General features: G+C 36.3%; 1 protein-coding gene across 12 annotated transcripts in view; it reads right to left on the reverse strand.

Moving 5' to 3' along the window:
- ZMYND11 (zinc finger MYND-type containing 11) overlaps positions 1-23838 on the reverse strand; it is a 137972-nt gene that overhangs the window by 60552 nt on the left and 53582 nt on the right. For 10 of the 12 annotated variants that reach the window (XM_060005267.1, XM_060005276.1, XM_060005274.1 and 7 more), the window contains exon 2: positions 22010-22144. In XM_060005267.1, the coding sequence (XP_059861250.1) occupies positions 22010-22125 (116 nt within the window). In that variant the 5' untranslated portion in view covers positions 22126-22144. Of the gene's footprint in view, positions 1-13676; positions 13791-22009; positions 22145-23838 lie in introns of those variants that run through there. The other 2 variants (XM_060005271.1, XM_060005277.1) reach the window with 2 other exon arrangements.

Below are 23838 nucleotides of genomic sequence, written 5' to 3' on the forward strand. Positions count from 1 at the left end.
TCAGCAATTCTGCTTCTAGATATTCATCCTATAGACATAGTCAGACACGTGTGAAATAATACCCAAGGGAGGAAATTCATTTTAGCATTTTTGACAGCAAGAAGAGATGAGAAACATCTAAACATACATCTTAGGGGCCTGGCTAATTTATAATATAACATGCCAAGGATTATTATATAATCATTAAAAGAAATGAAGCAGTATTACAGACATTAAGATGACATAAGTTCTAAGATATATTGTGTTTAAAAAATCATGGTATAAAGGATAATATCCAAAATATATAAAGAATTCATACATGGGGCTTCCCTGGTGGCGCAGTGGTTGGGAGTCCGCCTGCCGATGTGGGGGACACAGGTTTGTGCCCCGGTCTGGAAGGATCCCACATGCCGCGGAGCGGCTGGGCCCGTGAGCTATGGCCGCTGGGCCTGCACATCCGGAGCCTGTGCTCTGCAGCGGGAGAGGCCACAACAGTGAGAGGCCCGCATACCGCAAAAAAAAAAAAAAAAAAAAAAAGAATTCATACAATTCAATAGCAAAAAACAACCCAACTAAAAGCCAGGCAGAGGACCTGAATAGACACTCCAAAGAAGACATAAAGATGGCCAACAGGTATATGAAAAGATGCTCAACATCACTAATCATCAGGGAAATGCAAATCAAAAATCACAATGAGATATCACTTCACACCTGTTAGAATGGCCATCATCAAAAAGACAAGAGATAACAAGTGTTGGTGAGGATGTAGAGAAAAGGGAACCTTTGTACAGTGTCAGTGGGAATGTAAGTTGCTTTAGCCACTATGGAAAAGAAATAGAGGAGGTTCCTCAAAAAATTTTAAATAGAACTACCATATGATCCAGCAATTCTATTTCTGGGTATTTATCTGAAGAAAATGAAAACACATCTGCACCCCCATGTTCTCTGAAGCATTATTTACAATAGCCAAGATATTTACAAGAGACAAGACATGGAAACAACCTAAGTGTCCATGGACAGACGAATGAATAAAGAAAATGTGAGATACAGATATATAATGGAATATTAGCCACAAAAAAGGAAATAAATCTTGCCTTTCGTGATAACATAGATGGATCTTGAAGGCATCATGCTAAGTGAAATAAGTCAGACATGTAAAGACAAATACCATATGATCTCACTTATATGTGAAACAAACCAAAAAAAAAAAAAGCTCATTTGATACAGAGAACAGACTGGTGGTTGCCAGAGGTGGGGAGTGGGGAGGGGAGTGGGCAAAACAGGTGACCATGGTCAAAATGTACAAACTTCCAGTTATTAGACAAATAACTCATGGAGATATAGTGTACATCATGGTGACTATAATTAATACTACTGTACTGCATATTTGAAAGTTGCTAAGAGAATAGATCTTAAAATTCCTCATCACAAGAAAAAAGTTTTTTGTAACTGTGTGGTGATGGATGTTAACTAGACTTATGGTGATCATTTTGCAATACATACAAATATTGAATCATTATCTTGTATACCTAAAACTAATACAATGTTATTTGTCACTTATACCTCAATTTAAAAAAAAGTCAGTGAAAAAAAATCATGGTATAAAATGGTACAATTTCTCAAAAACATTATATAATTATCTCTGTATAAGAGTTCTAGAGGTATATTCCAGGAACTGTAAAAGACATTACTTCCGGGTCTTCCCTGGTGGCGCAGTGGTTGAGAGTCCGCCTGCCGATGCAGGGGACACGGGTTCGTGCCCTGGTCCGGGAGGATCCCACATGCCGCGGAGCGGCCGGGCCCGTGAGCCATGGCCACTGAGCCTGCGCGTCCGGAGCCTGTGCTCCGCAGCCTGTGCTCCGCAACGGGAGAAGCCACAACAGTGAAAGGCCCGCATACCGCAAAAAAAAAAAAAAAAAAAAAAAAAAAAAAAAGACATTACTTCCAAGAACATTGGTTCAGCAGGCAGGGGTAGGAGGAAGACTTTTCTTTTTTTAAACAGTACTCCCTTTTGATTTTTGTTCATGTACCTATTGGCTGAAGACTATTTTTACGAAAAAGTAGCCACCATCTACCATCCATCCAAATGTACGAAAGCTCCCTGGTCCCACACAAGCTTGCCAATCTTAGGCAGGTCCCCTCCTTCCTTTCTAAACTCATCTTAGCTCTCTGTCCTTTATTCATCCATAGTAATTTTAAAGTCAATCGGCAAGATCCATGAAAAACACTGCTGTGATTTAGATTAGAGAAGAATAAATACCATTACAATATTAAGTAATGTTAACTTTCACTGATGAACTTTGCATAATTGTTAATTTATTTATAACTTTTTCTATGTCCTTAATAAGGTCTTACAATTTTTCCCCATAAAACTCTTGCACATCTTTTGGGTTTTTCCTAGGTACTGCATGTTTTTTGTTTCTTTTGAAAAGAGGGTTTTATTTAATATTTTCTGGTCGGTGGTTGCTGGTACACCAAGGTTGGGAAACCCTGCTAAACCCGTATTAGTTTTAGGTTTGTCTAAGTACGTCTACTAAACTTGTCTTTTCTTATTGTGCTAATTAGGACTTCCAGTACAATGTACCCTTAGGTAGTATTAATATGGATATTCTTGTTTCAGATCTTACAAAGGATTCATATAACAGTTCATCATTAAACACACTTGCTGAAGGTTACTATTAGATATATTTTATCAATATAAAGTGACAAATATAAATATGATGCTTGCTAAAGGATACTGGTAGCTTTTATTAAGAAAATTCCTTTCCAGTCCCAGTTTGCTGTTTTGTTTTAACAAGAAACGCATTATACTTTATTATTCCTTGATACATTTTAATCCACTGAATTTCACCACACAAATGGGTCTTCTTAGCCACTGTGCACTCAAACAGTAGAGCATGGATGAAGGCACAATAGAAGAGAACTTTCCTTTCTCTTAGTGACAGCATGTTGGGCTCGACTTCCTTAGTTCAGAGCAATGCCTAAACTTGAGGAATTCCTTACTTTTTCTCACCTGTTTTTCTCAAAAAGTAGAACAGAACCAGAGTGCTGCAGATGTTACACAAATGAGGAGTAACGTCATCTTACTCAGTATTATAGGCTAAGCATACTGGATAAGCCTTAAGACTATCCAAGGTAATTATAAATATATTCTGAAGGATTGAGTGACTCAAACAATACCTTAAATATAACAAAGGGTCCCAACCCATTCTTCCTTTTCTTAGATCATCAAGTACTCAGGAAGGTTTAGTTCCTGTGAAAATACTTATGCTAATAATTCAGGTTAAGGCCACTCCAGGTCTCTCATTTTCTTACATGCTACATATCCATCACAAGGGCTGATCTTCAAATAAAGAGACAAAAATAGCAGTTTGGGTTTGAGATGCATTTACAAAGGCCATCTAGTCTCCTATTTTAATTTCACTTAGTATAAATCATGAAATAGTATGTAAATGTCTACAATTTAAATATTATAGTCAATTTCTCTGAACTTTTTCAACAGCTTTTTAATTTTCTCCCATCCTATCCATTTTCTTTCCAATAACTTTCCTCCCAACGTCTCTCCTAGGATGCTACTTTCCAACAGGTGTTGAGCACTGGTGTGTCCAAGCAAAAGGCTGCAGAACCCAGGGTTATTTCATCTCCCCTGAGATAATTCTGCATGTTCCAAGACAAAAAAATATGGTTGACGGTAACAGCCATTGCTAATTTAACATTTTTACAAAAGTAAGAAGTCTTATGAATCATAATTTCCTAAAATTAATTATCTATCTTTAACCCTTCTAATGATTCAATCTCAGAAACATGTCATGCAGTTTGAAATGAGTATATTGAGAGATGGGCACACTAATGAAAACAATATAACTATGATCATATCCTGCAGAAGAAGGAACCACCAAAAAATGCACTGGTATGTTTTCTGTTAATTAAAAAATACAAGGAACGCCTTGTATTGTCCTCCTGCCCCTTACCTCAGGGGTCCCCAATCCCCAGGCCAAGGCTTGTTAGGGACCGGGCCGCACAGCAGGAGGTGAGCTGCAGGCAAGTGAGCGAAGAAGCTTCATCTGCCGCTCTCCATCGCTCCCCATCGCTTCCCACCACTCCCCATCGCTCCCCATCCCTCCCCACCACTCCCCATCGCTCCCATTACTGCCTGAACCACCTCCCCACAACCCCCGCTCCGTGGAAATATTGTCTTTCACAAAACCAGTCCCTGGTGCCAAAAAGTTTGGGGACCACTGCCTTACTTACACCTTCACGCTATCATGAAGGCTAGAGGCCTTCGTTTTGATGGCAATATAGCAAATTTATTTTAAGTGTACTCTGGATGATCTGGATAAAATCAGTACTGCCCCATAATTTCAGTACCTAACGGCTCCCAACTGGCCTCACTGAACTGGCTCAGGGGCTGAAAAAAGACTCAAATGAAAACATCACATTTGAGATAAAATTTTAAGTGAAGATTGATCTAATCTCATGATGTTAACAGACATTCTGAGTATAAAAGCTATGGACATAACAGAGGAGAAGATCCAAAATATCTGACTAGATAAGAAATGTGAAATTTCTCCATGACATAAACATCACAAATCCTTTTTTTTTCCCCTAGCCTCTGGAGCAACCACCACTGACTTCCATTCTGCAAATGAAAAGCAAACAGGGGCTTCCCTGGTGGCGCAGTGGTTGGGAGTCCGCCTGCCAATGCAGGGGACACGGGTTCGAGCCGTGGTCCAGGAAGATCCCACATGCCACGGAGCAACTAAGCCCGTGCGCCGCAGCTGCTGAGCTGCACTCTAGAGCCCACGAACTACAACTACTGAAGCCCATGCACCTAGAGCCTAAGCTCCGCAGCAGGAGAGGCCACCACAATGAGAAGCCCGCGCACTGCAACGAGGAGTGGCCCCCGCTCACCACAACTAGAGAAAAGCCCGCGCGCAGCAACGAGGACCCAACTCAGCCATAAATAAATAAATATTTAAAAAAAGAAAAGCAAACAATAAAATGGAATATTTTATTACAAATAAGACAAAGAGCCTGTATTCTTAAAATGCAAAACTATAACAGTAAGAAAACTATTTCACCTGTCAAGTGAGCAAGATACTTAAAATTATTCTCAGAGCTGGTAAAGATGCATTAAGACAGCCAACTCTCAACACAGCTTTGCTAAAAACACCGTCTGGAAAGCACTTTCTCACAACACCTTATAGATGGCCCTATCATTGGACTCAGTAATTCTACTTCTGTAGAAACAATCTGTATGAGATATGGGATTTATGTAGAAAAATGTTCCTCACACCTTAAATTTTATAGGGAAAAAAAGGATCCAAGTGTCCATAACAGTAAAATAAATTATGGATATAAAATAAGTTACATATTCACCCAATAGAGCAAAATGCACCTAATAAAGTTATTGTTTTAAAAAACACAACAGTGTGAGAAAACGTTCATGGTATAATATTAAAGATATAAATGGACAAGATTTTAAAATATATACATGTATATACATATAGGAGAGAGAGTTATACTACTGTAATGGTTGATTAGGTTACTCAGATCAATGCTCATTTCTCTTTTCTTCACCCTTCCCGTCCCCTTCTGATACATACTACCTTACTCTATTTACGCTACTTAATTCTTTCTCTAATTGTCCCCAAAATATTTTTGGAACAAATGAAGTTCTAGCTGTTTATATTTATTTGATACACATATGAATATAATATATATACGCAAATTAAAAACCATCCACCATCCATCCTTTTTTATGGCCCCAGTTACAGGTATTCTACTCTTAGGTATTTATCCAAACATACATCATCTACACCAGTACACAAAAACACGTTGTAGCTTTTATCATAATCCCGAATGCCCCTCAGCAGGTGACTGGATTTTAAAAACTGTAGCATAGGTACTTCCCTGGCAGTCCAGACTCCACGCTTCCACTGCAGGGGGCGTGGGTTCAAACCCTGGTCAGGGAACTAAGGTCCCACATGCCATGTGGTGTGACCAAAAAGTAAAACAAATGAACAAAAAAACCCTGTGGTATATCCATATAATGGACTACTACTTAGCAATAAAAAAGGAATAAACTATCAATATACGTAGCACATGAATCTCAAAACATGCTGACCAGGAGAAGCTAATCATGAAAAAGAAGATACTATATGATTCCATTTATATAAAATTCTAGAACAAGCAAAGATAATCAGTCACTGTGACAGAAAAGCCAATCACTACTGCCTGGGGCTGAGGAACAGGTGAACTGACTACAAAGGACTACAAGGGAACTTCTGGGGGTGATGACAACTTTCTATATCTTTTTTTTTTTTTTTTGGCGGTACACGGGCCTCTCACTGTTGTGGCCTCTCCCGTTGCGGAGCACAGGCTCTGGACGCGCAGGCTCAGCAGCCATGGCTCACGGGCCTAGCTGCTCCGCGGCATGTAGGATCTTCCCGGACCGGGGCACGAACCCGTGTCCCCTGCCTCGGCAGGCGGACTCTCAACCACTGCACCACTAGGGAAGCCCAACTTTCTATATCTTGATTAAGACGGTGGTTACACAGGGGCATTAATTTGCAGATGAAGAAAGGAAACTGACTTCCCTGAGAAAACACAGCTAGTTAATAGGAGAGCTGATAACAGAAACAGTCTAGTTCTAGTAGAGATTTCAAGCTTTCTGTAGCAAGGACAACTGGCTACAGGAAAAGAGCGGACATGCACCCAACATTCACAAGTAAGGTGAAGGCTGCTGAGTGAATGTCATGTGCCAGTCACTATCTTTTGGTGCTTGGCATATACCAATACACAAAACAGAAAAAGATCCGTACCTATAAAGCTTACTTATTGGTGGGAGGAGGTTGCAGGGGCCGAGGGCAAACAAAAAATGGCACGACTAAATATTTAAGAGTAAACTATATGTTGTGCTAAGGGCCCCTAAAACATCTCCAAGAGTTACTGACTCTAAAGTTCGAATTCTAAAGAAGCAGGCAGACTCACTATAGAGAGAAAAATAAAATTGGATCCTTTTCTACCACCGCATAAAAAGAGAACTACAGATAAAGACCTAATTCTTGTGGTCTAATTAAGAAGGATTCCTTAAATAAAATTTCAAAAGCACAAAACATTAGGCAAAAAATATTGAATTTGATCATATTAAAATCTAAAATTTCTGTTCAACAAAGAACACTTTGGGAAAGGTTAGTAAACAGATTAACAGAATAAGAAAAAATATTTACAAAGCATAAAGTGTATAGGAGAATTAACAGAAAGAGCTTCTACAAACCAACAGAAAAAGACAACCCCAGTGGGAAAATGGGCAAAGTATAAAAACAGACATCCACAGAAAAGAAAGGCCAAAACCTTCTAAGAACACCAAGAACTGGTGCTCTCATTAATAAAGACAGAAATGTAAATTAAAATATCTGAGTGACAAAACTTATGCTGGACGTCAAGTATATGCAGACGCTTGCAGAAACTGTGTCCTTGTGCACTAATGAACATGTAGATGGGCATCCTCTCGAGAGCTTGGTCAAATTAAGTGGATGCATTTCCTATAGTCAAAATGTTCCCGGATACACACATCAACAAATTACTCATGCGGGTCAAAATTAAACTGTTACTTGTAGCTGTGAAGAGTTGGAGCAATGCATGGTTATTTGCAAGGTGGAGGGAAAATGGAGACAACCTGAGCATCCATCATAAGGAAATAATTCAAAGCATGAGGAGACTAGTGAAAAAACTGAAAACACCCAAGTTATCCAACCAATGGCAGCATGATGATAATATGTACCCACAGGGTCGTAATAAAAGCTGAACAAGGTAATGAATGTAAAGCGATCAGTCCAGTGCCCAGCACTAACCCACTCTACACCAATGGTTCCTGTACCAACCACTGTTATCCTCTAAGCTTTCACCTTCATTACTTATATTACTGAATATTAAAACACGAGTTGTTATAAGAATTTAATAAATGACATATGGAGGCAATACAAAAGTAAAGGGGAAAAAGCATGGCCTCTTAAGTCACCAGGTCTCAGTTCCAATACCAGCTTTACCACTTACTAGCTACATAACCCTGAACAAGTGATTTAACCTCTCTGCATCCCAGTGGGCATATCCTTAAGTAAAATTAATAGTGTCAACCCATGCAGTTGATTTGAAGGTAAGATAACGTAATGTAACCTTACAATAAATGTTTATCTTACTACTCATCCCTCCTCCCTCCCAAAACAGCACGGAACAGTCTCACCAGATGGAATATTGTACAACCATTACTAATAATAATTTATGGTAACCATATAACAAGGAAAAAGGCTAAATAATGTTGAGAAAATAATAAGCATGTGGAAAATGACCAGAAAGAAATACATCAAAATGGGATTGGAGTAGAGAAATTACAGGTGATTATTTTTCTGCTTTTTATTTTTCTGCAAGTATCCTACAATATGGTTATGTTACTTTTAGAAGTTTAAAAAAAATTTAACAGTAATGCTCTGCCACTAGGTGCTTTATAGACACAAGGATGGATCAAACTATGTAAATCAACAAACGTTAACAAAGCACGTTAACAGAATGAAAGATAAAAAATCCTATGATGACCTCAATAGATGCAGATAAGGCATTTGACAACACTCAACACCTCTTCATGATTAAAAAACACTCAACAAATGGGGTACAGAAGGAAACTACTACACCATAATAAAAGCCATATATGAAAAAACCCCAGCAACCATCATACTCAATGGTGAAAGACTGAAAGCTTTTCCTCTAAGATCAGGAACAAGACAAGGATGCCCGCTTTCACCACTTCTAGTCAACGTAGTACTGGAAGTTCTAGCCAGAGAAATTTGACAAGAAAAAGATATAAAAGGAATCTAAATTGGAAAAGAAAAAGTAAAACGAGCACAGTATTTGACATTATCTGAAAAGGAAATTATTACAATAATTCCATTTACAACAGCATCAAAAAGAATAAAATACTTAGGAATTAAATTAACCAATGAGGTGAAAGACTTATACAGTGAAAACTAAAAAACACTGCTGAAAGAAATTAAAGACATAAATACAGCTGACCCTTGAACATCATGGGGGTTGGGTGCACCTACATCCATACAGTCAAAAATCCATGTATATCCTTACAGTCAGCCCTCCATATCGATGGTTCCACATCCATGGAGTCAACCAACTACAGATCATGTAGTACTGTAGTACATATTTACTTTTTAAATGTCTGTGTATAAGTGGACCCGCACAGTTCAAACCTTTGTTGTTCAAGGGTCAACTGTAAATGGAAACACATCCCATGTTTGTGGATTGGAAGAACTAATATTATTAAAATGTCAATATTACCGAAAGCAATCTATAGATTCAATGCAATCCCTATCAAAATCCCAATGACTTTTTTTCAGATATACAAAAACCAATCAGAAAATTCATATGGAATCTCAATGGACCCCAAATAGCCAAAACAATCTTGAAAGAAGAAGAAAAAATTGAAGGACTCATACTTCCTGATTTCAAAATCTACTTCAAAGCTACAGTAATCCAAACAGTGTGGTACTGGCATAAAGACAGACATACAGACAATGGAATAAGATAGCCCAGAAATAAAATCCTTGCATATACCGCCAAAGGATTTTTGACAAGGGTGCCAAGACTACTCAGTGGGGAAACACTCTTTTCAACAAATGGTGCTGTAAAAACTGGACATCAAAATGCAAAAGAATGATGTCAGACTTTCACCTAACAGAATACACAGAAATAAACTCAAAATGGATAAAAGACCTAAATGTAAGATCAAAAACAATAAAACTCTTGGAAGAAAACTTAGGACAAAAGCTTCACAACACTGGATTTGGTGATGATCTCTTGGATATGACATCGAAGGCACAGGCAACAAAAGAAAATATAGTCAAATTGGACTTCATGAAAATTTTAAAATTTTGTACCTCAAGAGACACTACCCACAGAGTTAAAAGGCAACCCACAAAAAGGAGAAAATATTCAAAAATCATATATCTGATGAGAAATTATTATCCAGAACATACAGAGAACTCCTAAAACTCAACAACATATAAACCTGATTCAAAAACAGGCAAAGGACCTGAACAGACATTTCTCCAAAGAAGATGTTTAAAGGACCAATAAACACATGAAAAAATGCTCAACATCACTCATCATTAGGGCAATGTAAATCAAAACACAACAAGACTACTTAATGCACTGTGGTAAATGGGAAGGAAATCCAAAGAAGAGGGATATATGTATGTGTATGTATGTGTATAGATGATTCATTTTGCTGCACAGTAGAAACACAACATTGGAAAGCAACTATACTCCAATTAAAAAAAAAACAAAACAAAACAGGAGATACCATTCACACCCATCAGGATGGCTACTATCAAAACAGAAAATTATAAGTGTTGACTAGGTCACAGAAAATTTGGAACTCTTGTGCACTGTTGGTGGGAATGTAAAATGGTACAGCTGCTGTGTAAAACAGTATGGTAGCTCCTCACAAAATTAAAAATAGAATCATCATATGATCCAGCAATTCTACTTCTGGGTACATACCCAAAAGAACTGAAAGCAGAGTCTCAAAGAGGTATATGTACACCATGTTCATAGCAGCACTGTTCACAATAGCTAAAACGTGGAAGTAACCCAAGTGTTCAATGATGGGTGAATGGATAAACATAAGGTGGTCTATATATACAATGGAATATTATTCATCCTTAAAAAAGAAAATTCTGCAATATGCTACAACATGGATGAACATGAGGACATTATATTAAATGAAATAAGCCAGTCAGAAGAAGACTAATACTGTGTGATTCCACTTATATAAGGTACTTCGAGTAGTCATAGTCATAGGAACAGAAAGTAGAATAGTGGCTGCCAGGGTCTGGGGGGAAGGAGGAGTTACTGTTTAATAGGTAATGAGTTTCAGTTTTGCAAGATGAAAAGAGCTATGGAGATGGGTGGTGGTGACAGCAGCACAACCATGTGAGTGTATTTCATACCACTGAACTGCATACTTAAAAATGGTTAAGATGGTATGTTTTATGTTCTGTACACTTTACCACAATAAAAAAAATTAGAAGTAATAATAATGATCTGCCACTAGGTGCTTTATAGATGGATAGGTAGATAACAAATATTTTAAGATTGCATTGAACAAAAAAGTAATAAACTTCAAACCTAAACAGCATCATCAATGAATTTATTTTTAAAATTAGATTATACTCTGAAGAACTAGGTTCTCCCTAATTCTAACATTTAACCTGTGACAAATAATTTACTCATACAGCCTCATATTCTTTACCCATAAAGTGGGGCTAAAATGAACGCCAGAGTTGCTGTTAGGCTGAAATGAGATAATATGGAAACACCGAGTAGACGACAATGTTTTTAAAACTTCAAAGTTTGCAAGGATACAAATATAAATTCATTAAATATCAAAAGGAAACATTTAATGGTTAGGAGCTTGGACTATGACATTAGATCTATATTCAAATTTCAGTTCTACCGCCAGAAACCTGTGTGGCTGTAGGCATTTTATTTCACCTGCCTAAACTTCATCATCTTCATCAACAAAATGAGGGTAATGACAATAGACCTCACGGAGTTCCAGTGTGAAAATTAAATGAGAAATCATATAGGGCATTGTGCTTGTCACAAAATAATGACTCGATGTTCTCAATTATTATAATCTTCTTTGAAACTACTTCTTCAGTTAATGCAACAGAATATTTATTATAATTAAGAAACCTTTTCTCAGCATCTTGTCCCAGCTACTATGCTTCATACTAAGATCCAAAGGTAGGAAAGATGCATGCCCTACCCTCAAGATGCTCACAAACAGCAAAGGAAGCAGAAATATTTTTTAAAGATCATAAAAGGCTATAACACATAATAAAAATTCAGCTTTATACATGTTACTATGTGAGCAAAGAGTAAGAGTAAAGGGATTGGTTATAGTGAGGAATAAATCAATATCTCAAAGGAAATCATGTTTGAGTTGGATCTTAAAAGAAAGGGGATGTTCTGTCCATTAATGAAGGAAAAATACAAAATAAAGAATCAAAATAATAGGGTTCTGAGGCAACTGAGAACAGTCTCATCAGATGGACTCTGAGTTGAGGGAGGCAGGTCATGGAAGGAAGGAAAGTTAGGGTCCGACTGTGAAAGGCTCAGCACAAACAGCTTGTTCAAGTATTTGCACTTTACGCACAATGGGGAAATCAAGAACATAATCAGACCTAAAATCTAGAAAACTGATAAAATGTGAGGCTTAGGTCAACTTAAAGGTGTCAGAAATGACTTCCTAGGAGATATGTCTTGAAAAAGGAGTCTGTCTAGTGGACAAGTCCAGGAGGACTGGCATCCCAGCCAAGTGTGGAACACAGCAGAGCTGAGGCCCTCAAGAGCCCAATGTCTGCAGTACAGGTCATTCTGAGCAGGAAACAGCAAGAGGTGATGCAAATGAGGAAGGCCGAGGTATTGACACCCTGAACAAGGGATTGGGAAAGCATCGGCAACAGAAGAAGGCTTTCAGTTGTGGAACATCTGATAAGATAGTGTTTTTGAAAAACATCTCTGACACCAGTGACGGGAAGAGGAAACAGACTAGCAAGACCAGGAGACCAGAGGCCCCAATTAGGAACCTGCTGCCACTGCAAAGGCAGGAAATTACTCAAGGCTAAAACCCAGGCCAGGTAGGGAAGAGCAGACATTTAAGAGGACCATTCAATCTATCCAGTCTAGGATACTCCAAACACATTTACATTCCCCTCTAGCCACAGGATTAAAATCTCAATGCTGGCATTAGAGGCCCTCCTAGTTTGGGCCTCTCTGCCTTTTCATTCCCTTTCCCCCAAAACTCTACAGTCCCTCTGTTTTGACTCCCCTCTCTGCCTCACCAAATCCCATCCAACTTCCAAGGCCTGACCAATTCCATACCCTCCATAAGGCCTCCCTGACTCTCCCTCAGTGACTGCCCCCTCAAATAAGGTCTATCATGTTATTAATTAAACATTCCACTCACATGGGGCTGAGCTGTCTTCTGTCTGTGATACCTCTCCTATTATTTGGTACTATTGTTTTATTCTTTAATGGTTATTGACACTTTTCTGTGCCTTGTCTGTATGTTTCCATCACAGAACTGCAGAGAAATGTGAAACATGAAAACAGCTAGACAACAATCCAAGCCAAGGCGAGTGCCACTAGAAAAAACTCACTGTAGAATTGTGGATTATGGTTCTTCAGAATCAGTTACTTCTTCTGTAAGGCTGTTATTATGTAAAATAAAATAACAATGGTAACAGTGGTAAACTGTACCTGCCAATCTGCTACCATAAGAAGATCTATAAGAAAGAATAAATCAATGTAGATTGAAATGAGAATGTAGTTATGAGAATGAAGAATTCTTGGAAGTACATATACAGCATAACATTAACTGCTAATTTTTTAAAACTAACTTTATTTTCAAAGAAGTAACTTAGGCAATGGCCATTTTCCTATTCTACAATAAATCTTATGAGGGAATAGAAATTGACAAAGACAAAATTATAACTTAACAAATAGTTCCTAGAAATCACGGGTTTCATAAAACTGAACTGTAATAAATAAATAAACAAATAAATAAATAATGTGTACCTAGTTGCAACTTCAAAGGCAACCTACACATGAAGAAGACTTACAGTTTGGGCTTATGTCTGTCTGTAGTGACAGGAAGAACTCCAGGAGAACTCAAATTTCAATGCCAAACATGTCACAAGAGGTCAGAGGTCACATTTTCTAACTGGGGTTTGACCCTAAAGTAAGCAATACATGTAATTAATTGATGCCCTAATCTGAAACATTAACTTGAATGGGACTAAGTCAACCAATCCAATGTTAGTCTAATCATGCTAGTCACAAACATGGTTACCTCTAGAAACACAAAATCAAAGTTGTTCAAGACAGGAAAGAAAGTTTCAACTGCTTTTTCCAACAGTAAACAAAAAAATTAATTTGACCTCTCCCAATGACACCAATAATGTTAGCCAATAATGCTGGCAGAGACTAATATAAAATCCATACTTATTTCAAAACTATGTCTTTAAATTATAACTATTACTTAGAATACTTATGAAACTCTAATGTTATATTATAATTATCCAAATTAGATATGAATTATTTGTTTGGATTAAAGAGGAAAAAATGACATGTAACTTATTTTTATTGGATATTAAAATATAGGTGACGTTTTAAAACATAACCTGACAATGAGTTATGAATCATATTGGGAATCTTAGGGATTCAAAGTTTAAATTTCATTTCTGTTACTGATTTCATTGTCATATGAATCTTCACCTCTTTGCTCCTTGATTTAAAAACTGTAAAACACGGGCTAACATCACGATTTTAAACATAAAAATATTTTATAAATATTTGTTTTATATAAGTGCTAAGCAATCAACTATTTCTAAGTTTTAATTTCATTACACCTATCCAAATGTCAAAAAATTGATGAATTCATATGTGCTACTTATAATTTAGCATTTATAGACCTTTAAAAGAGAAGCTACTCTTGCCTATGCTTATGTTCATCTAACCTGACTAACGTATATTCTTTTTTATGATAAAATGAATCATTTGTTTCCATCTTATGATGACTAGAACATCACAAAACATCTTTCAGTTTCTAAAAATATAAAATGTTTTTTTATATTTTATAAAATTTTGGAGAGGCCAAAATTTATTTGTGCTTATTTAGTTTCCAAGTGCAGACATGTATGGAATTTTATATCATCATTAAATCAAATTTATAAACATGAGCTTTTAAATCAGAGGCATAGGTTACCCATTAATTTTAAACAATCAAACTTCATCCCATACATGTATTTTGATTTCAGATTGACTCTTTTTATAAAAACACATCCCCAAATAACAGAACTTGTCAAAGAAGTTTCTCTTAGTGATGTTTTTTAAATACTTGAAATATTCAGTAAATCTCAACAGTGATTCTCTAATTTACAGCACCTTTTCTACTCCTTTTTGAACAGAAAACTAGCAGGTTAAAAACAAAAAAAAAAAGAAAAGTAAAAAAAAGTGGTAAAAAAGACTCAGGACTCTTTTTCCAAGGGAGGTGTACTGACAACTAACAGGAGGCTACTGCTATGAACCCTGAAAGTTAGACATCATCATATTAGGTGGAAGAAACATTTGCAACACAGAAAAATTATCCTATTTTGTTAAAGAAATTGTTATTAGTCCCTAATTGTTCGATTAACTTGGAGGACCTGAAGCTTCTACTCATGAAATTTCTTTTTAAATTTCAACACGAATTTAATATTTTAATGATCCTTTGAGGATGATACTGCTGTAGATTCTGATGTGTCTAGTGTTATATACAAAAATGAAAAATGTTCCTTGAATTTGCCTCTGCTAGAAGGAATTTTTACCACTTTTAGCTCCGCTTTAGGACTTCAGAAAATACACAGTACCTTTAACAACTTTTTTTTTTTGAGAAAAACGGCAAGACTGCTGTGAGCTGGGAAGATGGTAGAAGTAACATGGTTTTTAATGTCTCCCAAACCCTCTACATAAAGTTACTAGAAGAGTTAGCCAAAGCAAACAAACAACCCAACCCCTGCACAACATAAACAACAAAATTAAGTGATGAGAATCCCCATGAATCCCAAAGTCTTAGTAGGTGAGGACAAATCTCCAAGAGCTGCAATCGCAATTGGTATTGACACCTGTGCAGGAGAAAGCAAGGGACACAACAGACCACCTAATGGAAGTGAGTATAGGAGGATAAAACAACCAACAGGCAGTCACTGAAAAGCAAAGTGGGCCAATTTGAGAACAGCAGTTGAAACTGGGTAGGGTTTTACACACTTCCATTTGCAGGTAATTGATGGTAATTTGTGAATTCATGGTAAAGCCTTAAGGGGCTAGAACATAGTGAGACCTATGAACGCTCAAAATTAATAATCCAAAGCTCCCTTTCAGTACAGAGCTCCACAGTGTAGAGGAATTGCTAGTAATAAAAGTACCAAACACTACTGAAGTCTGGTCATAAAGATCTCCAATGTAAGGACAATGGGTACAAAAGAAATTACGATTCTGGAAGAAGGTACAGAAGAAGCAGGAAATCATGGTAAATATGAGGCCATATTGTTAAGCTCTTCATAAAAGTGACATAAGAAGATGCTTTAGAGCCATATCTAGAAAAACTATTCTCAACCACCTTTCCCTGACACAAGTTCTGGAAGCTTGATTTCACATGAAAGGACTGTGGTTGAAGAAGCAGGACATCCTTAAAATGAAAGCACGCCTGAGCGATGTGCCTATAACACAGATGAAAACTGTAACTACTATTTTAAAACACGTGAAAAGACGTTAAGAAGATGATGCTAAGATATAGGAAAGATATAAATCAGAATTAGAAAAACTCAGAAATGACTTAAACATGCGAAGTAAATGAAAAAATTCACTTCAGAAGTAAAAAGTCCAAAGTAAAAGGCACACAAGAGTGAGTACATAGCAGAAAAAGTCATAAGTAGAAGTTGTAAAGAAAGAAAATATTAAAAACCAAAAATATATAGTAGCTTTATTTATAACTGCCCAAACTGAAAATTACAAATATAGAAGATAGGAAAAGAAACCAACACAGTATAAGAGAAGGTCCCAATAAATGACAACTAAACAAGATAATAAAAGTCCATGGATGATATATATACAATTGACCCTTGAACAACACGGGGGTTAGAGTCCGCCTCACCCCCAACGCAGTCAAAAATCTCTGTCTCCCTTTACAGTCAGCCCTCTGTATGTGCGGTTTCACATCTGGATTCAGCCAACCATGAATCACGTAGTGCTGTGGTGTGTATTTATTGAAAGAAATACGCATATAAGTGGACCTGTACGGTTCAACCCATGTTGCTCAAGGGTCAAACTGTTATCATTTTTAAAGTAAAATTTTCAATATTTCAAAAAAACATATTAAAGGGACACTGTATACCCAACAAAACAACCTAGAATGACCAACACTGAGACACGGTCAAGTTCCTAGACTTCAAAGAAAAAAAAATCTTTGTGAACCTAGGCAAAAGGACAAAGTCACAACAGAAAGAAAATCAACTTGTCAACAGATTTTTTGATGGCAACGCTTTAAGCCAGAATAGATAACATATATAAGAACCTCAGAGAAAGAAAATAAAAGCTAAGGAGTTTATATCCAACCAAATTCCCTTTTAAGTAAAAAGGCTGCAGACCAACTGTTATTATAACCTGCAAGAACTCAAATATTTGTCCCCAGGAAGTCTTGCTTATGAATCTACTAGATGGAGCTGCCACTATGTAAAACTATGAAGCTTCCTCAGAAAATTAAAAATAGAACTACCATATGATCCAGCAATTCCACTCCTGAGTACTTATCCAAAGAAAATGAAATCACTATCTTAAAAAGATATCTGCGGGGCTTCCCTGGTGGCGCAGTGGTTGAGAGTCCGCCTGCCGATGCAGCGGACGCAGGTTCGTGCCCCGGTCCAGGAAGATCCCACAAGCCGCGGAGCGGCTGGGCTCGTGAGCCATGGCCGCTGGGCCTGCGCGTCCGGAGCCTGTGCTCCACAACAGAAGAGGCCACACAGTGAGAGGCCCGCGTACCGCAAAAAAAAAAAAAAAAAAAAAAAAAAAAGATATCTGCACCCTCATGTTCATAGCAGCACTATTTACAACAGCCAAGACATGGAAACAACCAAAGTGTCCATCCACAGACAAATGGATAGAGAAAATATGGTATACATGCACAGTGGAATATTATTCAGCCATAAAAAGAAGGAAATCCCATCATTTTGTGACAACATGGATCAATCTTAAAGGCATTATGCTATGTGAAATAAGTCAGACAGAGAAAGATAAATACTATATGATCTCACGTATATGTGGATTCTTAAAAAACTAAACTCATGGATACAGAGAACAGACTGTTGGTTGCCAGAGGCAGGGGCTGGGGGTGGGCAAAATGAGTGAAGGTGGACAAAAGGCACAAACTTCCAGTTATAAGATAAATAAGTTCTGGGTGTGTAATGTACAGCATGGTTAACAATACAAAATTGTTAAGAGAGTATAAAAAGTTCTCTTCACAAGAAAAAAAATTTCATAACTAGGAGAGGTGATGGATGTTAACTATATTTACTGTGGTAATCATTTCACAATATAAACATATATCAAATCATTATGTTGTACACCTTGAACTAATACAATGTTATATGTCAACTGTATCTCAATAAAACTGCAGGGGTGGGGAAGTGAAAAACTTTTTTTAAAGAATGTACTAGAGAATGAACTTTAGATATCAGTGGTGAGCATGAAATACACACTTACTTGGAGAAGTAAGACTAAATGGCAGTTGTAAGGAAGAAAGTATAATACATAATTGCTATTTTCTGTGACAGTTTAGAATTTGCACAACTGTTTAAAGATGGGCAAGACAACTTACATGGTTTCCATGAAATGTATTATTAGTTAAGTGTTGATGCTATTATTCTCAGACAGCCTGGGATGAAACAATTGAGTAACTACATGATATTCTAAAATGTTATTATCCATGATGTCCTAAAGAATCATGACTCTTACTGTGTAAGAAAGGAGTTAAAGATTTTAGATAGCTCAGTAAAAACCAGTAGCCATAAATTCAAGGGGAAAATATCATTATGAATTCATAATGTAGTTTTTTTCTTTTACAATTATATGTATTTCCTAACTCGTCCACTAAAAGACCTAGAAAGAGAGACCAACCTGGCAGCAATGAGCACACTGAAGGCCAAAAAATGCTCTTGAAACATAATTTCTAACTGCGAGAAACCAGAGACCCTTGGAGAAATCAGTGGTTCCAGGACTGGAGCAGGGTGTGTCCTAGATGAGCCTGAAAAAATTCTGTCATGTCAGAAAACAGAGAGGAACTTCAGGGGCCAACGTGAAGAGGCTCCAAATTGTCAAAGAAGGGAAAAGTTAAGCATCAATAGGGATTATATCAGAAACAGACTGATATATATCAAATGGATTGAAACGCATGAATTCCAAATGACAAAAAAAAAAACCTAATTGGTTGCCATTAGAGGATGCTATTGTGAAAACTGGTAAATAAAAGAATCAGTTATTCTACCTTTCTGATATGAACGATAACACATGATAACCATATACTACATAATGGGAAGTTTATGTCCTTATAGAATTATTCCAGTTAAAAAAGAAAAGATAAAACTAGATTATCACTATTTTGCAATCCTTAATGAATTATTGGATCTAGCCACTGCATACCAGGCTTAGTACTAACCTCACCAGATGAAATACATTATGGCCTCCTGAGGGCAGAACACATCACCACCTATGAAGAAGTCTCACCCCCACCCCCAAGCCTTAGGATCAACTATTAATTTCCATGAGATGCAAAGGAATGAGCAGCAGGCTAAAGTACACCACAGGGATGAAACCAGTGAAGGCAGGCTATAGGAAACAACAGAGCAAATGAACCAGGTCCTTAGATAAATAAATTGCAAAGGAAAACAACAAAAAAAGATGAATGAGAAACCTATAGATTAAAAGTGACTTAAAAGACATTTTAAATAAAAACAAGCAGAACTAAAACATTATACAGAGGTAAAGTATGGTGTTTAGGATGTGCCAGCCTTCAAAATATAAAGAGCCATGACCCCAAAGCCCAAAACTTAATGCGTGACTGAAGCTGTACAGTTTGTATTTTTATGGAGTCACTCACCAGTCAAATATAGAATGAAACTTAATGACTACATATACATTCTTCACATCAACTCTACTAAAGCCTTCAGTAACTTAAGATATTTGGATAAAGATTAAAGATACCTCTATGTTCAGACTTAGTTGTAACTAAGCAGAGTACCTTGATTTAAAATTAATCTAAAGCTTGAAAAGTATTTACCTATTTAGAATACAGAATAAGATTATTAGACTTTAAAGCAAAAGATCTGACTTCCTGTCATGGTCCAATTCTTCTTCCTAACTTACCTTGGCAAGGGTTACGAGCAAGGAAATTAACACTGCTGAGAAGCCAAGGCACTGGGCTAGGCAATTATCTAGACAGCTCCTTCCCAGGGCTGACGGTCTGGCAGGGAAATAATTACATATGTGACTAGTGTTATGAAAGAAGTACAAGATGCTCTAAATGCACCCCCGTAATAAAAAGGAATATGACATACTCTCAGATGAGATGAGGCAGAAGAAACACTGGGAACCACTCAAACACTTACCCTCTGATTTTCTCAGTATTTTTTTCATCTTTAGATAAGACTGATGAAACAATGACTATTTGGCAGGTAAATGAATTTATTCATATCTATCTTAAGATCTATGGATGGACCTTAGGACAGAAAGGTAAATAAGCCTTGGCACCCTTAAGGTTGTACTGATGAGGAAAGGAGGAGAGAGAATGTTTATGGACAATCCATTGTGCACAACGAGAAGAGGTGTGCAGTGCTGTCAACAGCCTCTGCATCGCTCACAATTTAACATGTATACACATGTACACACGTTACAGTCATCCAAAGACTACTCTGACACCCATATCAGCAACCTTGTCAGCCAAACTCTATACATGTCACCTGGAGATTCCCACAGCTTCCTAGAGAATGTCCCTAGAGCTTTCAGAGAAAGATGCCATGCATTAATAAGAAGTAATAGCCTGTAAAGTTGAAATAGCTCAGTCAAGATTAAATGACTTTAATTTAAAAAATTAAATCCAAAGATTTCTACATTCTTCTGTAAGTAATTTTTGATATACATAAACTATGGGTTTTTTAAAAATCCCAACCACAGGAAAATCCTTAAGGCTTTTTTTCCTTTGAGGTTGTTAAAAAAAACTTTTATTCCAATATCACCAATATTAAAAGTAATTTAATTATTATGTACTATTTATTTTTTTCTTATTTTCCACATAGCTGTTACCTATTTTTTTCCCTTCTATTCACCTATAGGAGCTAGGAGTTGTACATGGACAACTTTAAAATATTCAAAGGGTTAAATATAGAGTTAAAGCAATATACAGCATCATCTTTCTTTCTCATGTCCCTTCCCTCTCAAGTAACCTTTATAATCTTCTTCACTAGAATATGGCTAAGTGACAAAAATCTGATACTTAACTTTGTTACTTATTAATAACGACAAAAATAAGCACTTAATTAAATGGGCTTTCGTAAATCATCTGTTTTCCATTTTTATAGGTAGCATCTAAAGAATGTGTTGGAGAATAAGTATAAAGAAATTCTATTTAAATTACGAAAAAATATCAAACATTTTAAAAGATTAACTTTATTCCTTTAAAAATACCAAACACAACAAAATCAAGTTCTATTTGAAGACTTCCTTATAATTAGTACATAACATGTAAATAGAGTATTCATACAGTAGTCTGATTTTTTTCTATTCTGAATCTTGGACTGCCAAGGTAAACAGCATTGGAAAATTAAGAACTTTCTTCTGTCAACTGAAGATATATTTACTCTAACTTCTAAAATATAAAATGAAATTGTTAAAAATTCTTGGTTAGTGTGCTACAAACTAGTAAGATGTTACTATACCTACACCAAGCTATATGGTAGCATATATTATTCATACATTAAAATGAATAATGAACAGTAGACTTTTAGATAGCTTACATAAAAGCAAGTGATTAACTAAAAGCCTTTTTAACAAAAGACTTAAATAAGGACTTGTTTTCAAGAGCTAAAAAATTTTTGAGAAGTATAAATCTATTAGTGTACTATTGGAAATAGTACACATTGATACTTTACTTATCTAATATTCATTTATACAACCTCTAAACACAAGTTGCTTGTGTATGTTTCAGTATTTATTTCCCTAACAACTTTATACTCCTGTAAGGCAAAGTATCTAGTACTTTGTAATATATGTTAATTAGCATAATAAATAAATAAATAATCTTTGGACCTTTTCTCCCAAAGTCTTATATAAAATTTTACATAGACTTTTTTTGTTTAAAATTACTTACTTTGTAATACGGTCAATGTTGGCAATTTGCTTCTGATTCCGTATAATCTCAATGGCTGCCCAAAGATGCTGGATAGCTTTTGTGTCCGCCTGCCGTCTTTTTGTTAAGCGTGCCATGACCTGTTTACTCCTTCAGCTGTAGCAATATACAAAAACATAAGGGAAAAGCACGGGTTACAAAATGAATTATCATCAATATAAGTAACACTCTCAGCACCTCAATATATAGTATGGCCAACTTTTTATTTTATTTTCTACCATCCACATCACCAATTACTCCATAAAACTTCTCATTTCATTACTTCACAAAGAATGACACTACAAGACCAACAGTAAAAAAGGTCTTCCCAAGAAGAATGAGTGGCCATCTTATACCAATATGTCAAAGAAATATACATTTAAAATTTATTATAAAGCAAAAGTGTTACTATATAAAATTTCATTTTTGATATTACATTGTGTGTAATTTGACAGATCAATGCAAAATGGAAATTAAATGTCCGAATTAGAAGTACTTTAGTTTATTATACTCATGGTTTAAATATTTTAATTCAATATAGACATACTGATAATGAAAACAACATTCCTTTTTTTAAAAAATAAAACCATAAACAGAAAATATAGAATAGTTGTTTCTGGCTGAGGTGTGAAAGGCTGGGGGTTGGTATACCAGAGGATGACATGGATGGACCCACATTATTAGAAATGTTCAGATGCTTGGATGAGGTGTTGGTCATTCATTATGTTATTAGGAAACAACATTGCTAATTTATTCAAATTTCAATATTCTGAATAGACTGAGGAAAATGGCCACCAGCTGTGTCCTTGCAAGACTGGGGGAAAACACGGAGTCGCAGCCTGAATGTCTGATGAGAGATGGTACTGTAAGAAGAGGCCACACGCCTGGACTCTCCACTGGGCACAGAGGGACCTGTTAGGCACCAAGACACCTGACCCCTAAATCATACAGGTTATGATGTTGAGGCCCTTAGGCATAGGTAAACATCAAAGTTTTGGGGATGGCTGAAATCTCCTTGACCTGACCTTTCCTATCTTTTAAGAGGAGAGAATAAAAAGGAAAATTCATTCTTAGCACTTCATTGTATTCCATGACTGGCCAGGAGAGCCTCATGAATCTTTTTCTCCACCTCTACATTTCTTTTCACAGCTAAGTCAATTCTCCCTCTTTCTCCAAAAAACCCAAATAAAACCAGCAGTTGCCATTAAAGCTTAACTAGAGACTCTCTTCTGGTGAGTCTAGGATCAGTTAGGCTCCTGAAATAAGAAAGTGCTTTTCAGAATTACAAAACAATTAAGAATCAAAAACAACAGCAGCATTCAAGTTTTAAAGAAAACTTAAGGAAAATTAGTTGGTTCAGTATAGACTTCAATATAAAATTAAGAGATTTTTTAAATTATAATTATTATTTATGAATGTCTCTGTTCTAGAAAGTAACCACTTTAAAATGTACAGAAACTTCTCAGTTTAAGTGCACTTGTATAGGAGTGTCAACTTTCCAAATCTGATAAGCAATATGGTATGGAATTTATTGGTAAGAATATAAAATGTTAGAAAGTGACATCTAATGGTGAACTGTAAAAATACAACTTGTCAGATTATACAAATACTCAGATAAAAGAACAAAATTTCAGTCATTCTTGCACACTTAAAAAAATGTTGCCTATTTTGTGTAAGGCAATAGCTAAACACAATGAAGTATTTTAAAATGTATGAACTCTAGTCCTTGACAGAAAAAAACATAAAACTCGCAAAGGCAATTTGACATATACATGGAACTACTAACTGTAATGTCATATATGACATAAATG

Source organism: Delphinus delphis, chromosome 2 (genome assembly GCF_949987515.2).
Source record: "Delphinus delphis chromosome 2, mDelDel1.2, whole genome shotgun sequence".
NCBI classification, from domain to species: Eukaryota; Metazoa; Chordata; class Mammalia; order Artiodactyla; family Delphinidae; genus Delphinus; species Delphinus delphis.